The 8,007-nt window shown below is 48.8% G+C and overlaps 1 protein-coding gene across 1 annotated transcript; it reads left to right on the top strand.

The window, feature by feature from the left end:
* The first annotated feature begins 4,393 nt into the window (after nt 1-4,393).
* Nucleotides 4,394-7,090, top strand: GAS1 (growth arrest specific 1). Its single transcript, XM_007527865.3, has one exon. It carries the CDS (start codon nt 4,656-4,658, stop codon nt 5,706-5,708), a length of 1,053 nt encoding a protein of 350 aa, XP_007527927.1. The 5' UTR covers nt 4,394-4,655; the 3' UTR covers nt 5,709-7,090.
* The last annotated feature ends 917 nt before the right edge of the window (nt 7,091-8,007 follow it).

The raw sequence follows: 8,007 nt of genomic DNA, 5'->3' as shown, positions 1-8,007 counted from the left end.
CCTCTCAGTTTCTCTCTGACCTGTCAAATAAAATAGAGTGGGGGGTGGGATATGAGTGCCAGGAGCAGTGGATTTATTGTGGTATCATCCAGCCCCAGTAATAACACTGATGGCAATAAAGAAAGAGAAGAGTGGGAGGAGAAAAACTAAAACATATCCAAAACACACTTCCTAGCTTCTTCCACTCTAAGGTATCCTATACTCATCTAATCTACTCCTACTTTTTGGTTCCTGTATATTAAACACTTTGATCTGTTTTATATCCTGCCACCTTCCAGTCACCAAGTTGCAGATGCTACCATGATTCCATCCTGACTTCCCTGGGCAGATGATTTCATTAGTGTGTCCTGGAACCTCACCTCTCCAGAGCCCTGCCCTACTGGGCGAGGGATATAGATCCACCCACCAATGCACAAGTCCAGTATAGAAGGAATTACAGAAGCCAGACTTTCCACCTTCTGCACCCCATAAAGAACTTTGGTCTATACTCCCAGAGGAGTGAATGATAGGGGAAGATGACCCCAATTCCACTGTGACCCAAACTGTTAGTTGTTTTTAAGCCATCACTGAAAGGAAAGTGACTCTGGAAAACACCAGAGGAAGTCAGGTACTATTACTCTGATCTGAGAGAGAAGAGGAAAAAAGGAAGGACACACAAAAGGACACTAGTAATAAGTGTAGGCATGACTTAGAAAGGAAATAAATGCAGGACCGTAGAAAGAATGGACAAAAACCACATACAAATGGATTTGAATATGAATATAGAAAGATATGGAGTCAACCCATATCTGTGACTTTGGGAGAACTACTGCAGTTTCCAGTGGAAGGGATGGGAACACAGAACTCTGGAAGTGGGAACAGTGTAGAATTGTGTCCCTATTTTCTTGTAATTTTGTAAATCAGTGTTAAATCACTAGTAAAAATAACTTAAATATGATGAAAACATAGAAAATACTAAAATTTTGAAAAAAATTAGGAAAATGATTAAGTTTTTGCAAAATACAAGCTTACTCAGTTTAAAGGCTTCTTATGTCTCCAATTAGTCCCTCTCTGCCTTTGGGGTTTGAAATCTACTTGAGGGCTGCATGGTGACACACCAGCTGAGCACATATGTTACCAGGTTCAAGTCCTTGGTCCCCACATGCAGGAGAAAAGTTTCAGGAGCTGTGAATCAGTGTAACAGGTGTTTCTCTTTCTCTCTCCCTTTCTATTTCCTTGAAACCTCTCAAAGTTTGTCTGTCCTATCAAATAAAAGAAAGGGGGAGGGCATTCCTAGGGCAGGCACGGACCACCAGTGATAACCCTTGTGGCATGTGGTTTGTTAACTGTCTTCTTCCATTTCATAGGTCATGTATTAAAGCAAGATGGTGAAGACCTCTTTAAGCAAAATAAAGATATGAAAGAATCTATTGAGAACTCCAGTAAAAGAATGTTTGGGGACATATAGACCCCATAACAGAAATTAATTTAGTTTGACAGATGCATGAAATGAGGTGGGGTGTTGAGGGGTGGCTTGGAGGTGTGGTATCTACTAATAGAAACTTGGAGGTGGTGTTCACGGTCTCCAGGCCTTATGGAAGAAGGGTTCTTTCATTTTCTAATCTCCCTAGTCTCCTTCCAGGCCTGGTCTATCAGAAAGCTGATAACTCTGCGGACCTATAAAGCTGTGAGGCCAGAGTGGCAAAGTGTCTCTAGCATGCAAAGCTCTTAAGACACTTCTTACCCTTAAACTGCAGTGAGAAATATAACAAGGCCAGAATAGGCAAGTTTACAAACAACAATAATAATAAATAAATAACAGAATATATGGACCTCTGGAGCAGTGGGTCTTAGTGTTGGTCCCAAAACAAGCAAACAGCAGAAGCAACCCCTGAGAACATGTTAGTAATGCAGATTTTCAGATCCTATCAATTGTATTGCATGGAGAACTCTAGCAATCTCAATAAAATCTCCAGGCAAGACTCATACTGTGAAATAGTTTGCTTAGAATTTGGATATTGTGCTGCTCTACCATGTGTGAGATACAGGTTCAAGCCCAGCCTCCACTACACTGAAGGAAACTTCCGGATTGTGATCTCTTTCACACTCTCCCTCTCTGCCTCTACAAAAATAATTTTTTAAAAATGACATAAAATACAATATGCTGTATGATTTGAGACCCATTTTTCTACAGGAACTCAACAAGCATTAAAGATGTAGCTGAATGGTGACCTTCCTCCTGTAAGTCTAAAATCACAGATCATTAAAGATGAAAGAACTTTTACAAGTGTCTAATCTGGTCTTGAACCTTACATTTGACACAGAATAGTGTGACTTACCCAAGTCAGCCTTCCAGGACTGAAATCACAACTAACACATGACAAACAAAACCAGGAAACAGAAGTAGTTTTTTTGATGAACCACAGAATTTCTATTATTTTTAGGAAAAATAGATCAAGATTATTGTTTCTGTGTTTTCTACACTTAAGTCAGTGCAAAAGGACTGCCTTAACTCAACCAGGTTCTTTTAAGATTAGTTTTGTTTTGCTCTGGGGATTGTCAAGGTGCTGCCTCCTAAGGTAAACCCCGAGACCCTAAGAAAGGCAACCCTTTCCCAAGTTACCAGCAGGCTTTCTTTTCTGTAGCCAGCTAAGTCAAGTTTCCAAGTGTCTTGGCTTCCCTCTGACTTTTTGCCATTTCAGAATCACTTGGCCTCTGGGGAGAGACGGACAGCAGATCACTGAGCTCGCTCTGCTTCTGGAGAGATTTAGCTTTAATTTTTGTGACAGATGGAGTTGATAGTCTCTCCACGGAGAGAAGAGAAAAAGCGCCAATTTTGACAGGCCTCAGACGCCGGTGCCCCTGGTGGCCAAAGGCTGCGTTGCGCCTTGGTTAAGGTAGCTCGCAAACTCCCGCGCCAGAGTAGCAGAGGCGGAATTGGAGACTCCAGTTTCACTGCATGAAGGCTTGAAATGCACACTTTGATAGAGCCTTGAGGCGTGCCCACTTTTATCCTCTTTCTCAATGCTGTGATTGTGGCCAGAGGGTACTGCTTAGCATTCCCAAATGCGCTGTAATTATTTTTTCATCGGCGTCCGTGCTTGAAACTTAGATTCTGAAAAACTTAATTTAATTGCTCAGATGTCCCCCGTGCAACTGGCATGGTGACCGGTTAGTCATACTAGTCTGACTACCAAACCGAGACCAGGGTGATGCGGGGGGGGGGGGGGAGAGGTAGAGAAGGATGTAAATATACCATCAACACCGACACGGTCTTTGTGCGTCTGGTCTCTGTCCTTCAAGTTTCAAATTTGAACATTAATTCTGACCCCCCCACCCCCCCACCCCACACATACCGTGATGATGGGGAACCCAAAATGAAGGACCCAGAAAACAATATAAGTTGTGCTCCCAGTCGAAGGCACAAATGTGAACCTGGGAGAACAAGTAAAATTTGCAAACCAAAAAAAAGTTTTTTTAATAGAGTCAAACAAAAAAATAATAATAATAAAAGCCCAGGACCAAGCCGGATGCAAACAGCTGCCCTTAAACTCTATCCGCAGGTTCTGCGAGCAAGCCTGGACTCCAAATCCGAGCCTCCTTAAGAGGAGGAGGAGCTCCGGGGCCTCTGTCAGGCTCCTTAAGCCGATCCTTTCAAGCCCTGAATGCCTGAATGTGAGCTGCCCACCACCCTCCCGCCCTCCCCCACTCCGCAACCCCACTCCAGCGGCTTGTAAAAAAAAAAAAAGTTTCAACAACAACAGGCAGGACCAATAGCATCTCGAAAAACCGGGAAAGGGGGCCGAGCAAAGGGCGAAGGAGAGTGGAGAAAGGAGAAAGCGGGCAGGGTTGGAGCGCGCGGGGCCGGGGCTGGGCGAGCCGGAGGAGCGTTGCTAATGTTTTCGTTTGTTTGCTTTTCCATGCATGCATAATGAGGGGGCGCCGCGGCACCACGCGGGGGCTCCCGGCCCACTTTTGTATTTAAAGCCTCAGTGCGAGCGAGTTCGTAGCTGGGTTCAGCCGATCCGCTCCCCAAGCTCCTTGTCACCCGAGGAGCCCCAAGCAAGGGGAAGCCCTTGAGCCGCTCGCCGGCCGCGCCAAGTTTCTTGTTCTCTGCGCGCCTCCCGGAAAGCGCTTCCCGGAGCTCGGCGAGGCCCGGGTCGCCGCGGGCGGAGGGGGAGGGGACGCGGTCCGCCGGGCCGCGGGAAGGCGGGCAGCTCTCCGCCGCTAGCTAGGAAGCGGCGCAATGCGAAAGTCGGCTGGGGTAGCGGCGCGGAGCTGAGCCCGGGAGAAAGGAGCCGCCGCGCAGCACAACGGATCGGCGGGCGCGAAGCAAAATGCACCCTCGGCGCCGCGCGGTCCTGCAGCCCCGCCGCGGCCCCCTGGCCCCAAGCCCCCCGGGGCGGCAGTGAGCGCCTCCAGCCGCCGGCGGGCACCGTTCGAAGGGATTCCTCGCTGCGCTACTTTTCGAGAAAGCCGCCGCCGCCCCCGCCCCCGAACGGGAGCCGACTTTCCTGCGACCAGCAAGGCACCGGCAGAGGCACGCATGGATTTATGAAAACACTCATGCAAGAAGTTGGCAGGACTGGGGCAAACTTTTCCATCGGCTCCGCGTCTGCCGCTCCCCGCGCCTCCTTTCCTTTCCCCTCCTCGCCCGGCGGCCGCCGCTGCCCGCGATGGTGGCAGGGCTGCTGGGCGGCGGCGGCGGGGCCCGCGGGGGGACCGTGCCGGGCGCCTGGCTGTGTCTGATGGCGCTGCTGCAGCTGCTGGGCTCGGCGCCGCGGGGCTCGGGGCTGGCGCACGGCCGCCGCCTCATCTGCTGGCAGGCGCTGCTGCAGTGCCAGGGGGAGCCGGAGTGCAGCTACGCCTACAGCCAGTACGCCGAGGCGTGCGCGCCCGTGCTGGCACAGCGCGGCGGGGGCGATGTGCCGGGGGCCGCGGCCGCCGCCTTCCCGGTCTCGGCCGGCTCCTTCTCGTCGCGCTGGCGCTGCCCGAGCCACTGCATCTCGGCGCTCATTCAGCTCAACCACACTCGCCGCGGGCCCGCCCTGGAGGACTGTGACTGCGCTCAGGACGAGAACTGCAAGTCCACCAAGCGCGCCATTGAGCCGTGTCTGCCCCGGACGAGCGGCGGCGGCGCGGGCGGCCCAGGCGCGGGCGGGGTGATGGGCTGCACCGAGGCCCGCAGACGCTGCGACCGCGACAGCCGCTGCAACCTGGCGCTCAACCGCTACCTGACCTACTGCGGCAAGCTCTTCAACGGGGTGCGCTGCACGGACGAGTGCCGCACGGTCATCGAGGACATGCTGGCCGTGCCCAAGGCGGCGCTGCTCAACGACTGCGTGTGCGATGGCCTGGAGCGGCCCATCTGCGAATCGGTGAAGGAGAACATGGCCCGCCTGTGCTTTGGCGCCGAGCTGGGCAACGGGCCGGGCAGCAGCGGCTCGGACGGAGGGCTAGATGACTATTACGACGAGGAGTACGACGAGGAGCAGCAGCAGCGCTTCGGGGGCGCGGGCGGCGAGCAGCCGCTGGATGACGACGACGGCGCCCCGCATCCGCACCCGCACCCGGCGCGCCCGGGCGGCGGCGCTGCAGCGGCGGGCGGCCACGGGGACCTGCCCTACGCACCAGGGCGCAGAAGCAGCGGGGGCGCGCGCCTGGCTCCCCGGAGCGTGTGGACTCAGCTGGTCTCTAGCTCGCTGCTTCTGCTGGGGCTGCTCATTTAGCCCTCTCTCCTTCTACTCCTCCTGCTCCTCCTCTCCCACTCACTCTTCCTCCTCTTCTTCCCTCTTGGTTGGCTGCAAGAGGGGGACCTCAGGCAGCACCTGTGGCTTGGGGACAGGGGATGGTTGGGTATAATCTCCAAAATCCTTTTCTACGTAAATTCTGTCTTAACAGGTCACTTGCTAGGACTCTTAACATTCCCTCTGTGTCCTTTCGCCTGCACGATTTCTTGGACATGCTCTCTTGCACCTATTCCAGAAACTCGCAGCTAGTCTTCCTAGCTAGAGAGTTCAGAACGCCCGGGATGAAAAAGCGGGCTTGGGAAGACAACACTATAGTCCTGGACACCCGAGAGAGGATGCTGGTCAGTGGGCCTTGAGAGTTTGAAAGAACTGAGCTGAGAACAGGGGTTTGAAGGAGAAAATGCATTTGCAAAGAGACTGTTTATTAGCATTTTTCCGGAGTGAGGCAGGAGGAGTGTCGGTATAGACTTTTATTGTGACCAGTAAGGACACTGCAATCATCGTAAGTAAACAGAAAAGTCAATTTAGCTATTCATTCCTTTATCTTAGCTATTCCTTTAACCCAGCGCCCAGAATTCTGCCGTTTGGTGCATGGGTGGGAAAAGCTAAACGTGAATTTGTTTTTGGATAACTTTGCACCCTTGGCCTTAATTTCATTGCCACCACTCCATCTGTTAGCACATTTCTTAGAACTAAGGGTCAAACAATGCTAGAGTTGCTAGCGGTAATGAACAATGCAACTTTTTTTTCTTTTTTTGAAAGAGCTCTTCACTGCCATCTAAGAAAGCCTCTTTATGATTTTTGTTATATGTCATTTTTATTCTTTACACCAAGAAATTGTACAACTAATGCAAAGAACCCATATTGCTCAGCCTTCATCAGGGTACTGAACCCTGGTACTTAGTATATAAAATGTATTAAAACTGGGGTTTGTTACCAGTTGCTGTACTTTGTATATAGGATTTTTATAAATTGTATGCTTCAGAAATAATTTATTTTTTAAAAAAAGAAATTTAAAAAGTTTAAATCCACATCCACAGTACATCCTTCCTCCCTAAAATATAAGAACCTGCTTGTCACCAGGAGTCCACACCCAGTCCATTGTGAAATGTGCTTCTATCTAGATCGGTCTTAAAATGTACAGTGTATTTTATAGATTTGAAGTTGACATTCTTATTTTCAAAAGAATTTATGGACATTATAGAAATGTATAAATGCATTTCCAAACTGCCTTAAACATTGTATTTTTATAGACCTTTTTTTAAAAAAAAAAAGTCCTATGTTTTAAATAACTATGACTGTGTGTATTTTTGTTATTTTATTAAAAATGTGTACATCAGTAAAGAGTTTTAAAGAATGAACATGGTGCAGTTACTTCACAGAGTTATATTGTGGTTAACCCAATAATGGGTGAGAAGGAGGGTGGAGGCCCCACTGGGAATCCATCAACCATCAACTGAAATTAAAATACAGCACAAGACAACAAATGAAGGCTATTATTTCTGCCTTTAATTTAATGAGCAATTAGACATCTGTAAATTAGGCAGATAAAAAGATATAATTGACTGACTTCCATGGGACTGTATGTTTGTGGAGGGAATTCACAAAATAATGTCTCATCTATATAATCTGGGGATAATTTTCCTCCCACTTGTGCACTGGGACCCCCCCTATCGCACCCCCAGGAGTGTCCTCTCTAGACATTCCCATACACTCAAACTTGCCAATGACATCTGTTACCAATAGGTTTTAGGAAACCTAGAGACTCAGTACTTCAAAGTCATTTTCACACTTTGGGTGAAAAAGTACAAAATTTTGTTACAAAACATTCAGGCGGGCAAAAGTAAACACACTGGGGTGAGGAACAATTACCAGAACTTGTAATATTGTTGTGAGGAGTTGTTTAGCAGTGGGCTGAAGGCTGGGTTCCTGCCAGAGCTACTGATCTACACTCAAACGCCCTTAGATAAATAATTACACTCTTAAGCTGTGTCGAGTGCTGATACACTTGACCTTGTAAATAGAAATGTTTGCAGTAGGAATAAACTCCAGCATTGGAAAATCTTTTAAACATTAACACAAAAGAGAGCGCTCTGTCCTCTGGGGATTTGAGTTTGAACCTCGCCAAGCTAGGCACTTGCAAGGGGAAAAAAGTTTATTTATCTTCTATTCCTGGTGTTTATTTAAAGCTTTTCATTTTAAACGCGGTGATTGGAAGGCAAGTCAGGAGTTTAAAAGTCACCACAAATAAACTTTGTCTGAGGGGTCGACAGATTAG

Source organism: Erinaceus europaeus, chromosome 10 (genome assembly GCF_950295315.1).
Source record: "Erinaceus europaeus chromosome 10, mEriEur2.1, whole genome shotgun sequence".
NCBI lineage: Eukaryota > Metazoa > Chordata > Mammalia > Eulipotyphla > Erinaceidae > Erinaceus > Erinaceus europaeus.
This window is presented reverse-complemented; position numbering and strand designations above follow the sequence as displayed.

Excerpts from the sequence above, each read along its gene's own strand:
- GAS1 (XM_007527865.3), top strand. The coding sequence starts at position 4,656 with ATGGTGGCAGGGCTGCTGGGCGGCGGCGGCGGGGCCCGCGGGGGGACC.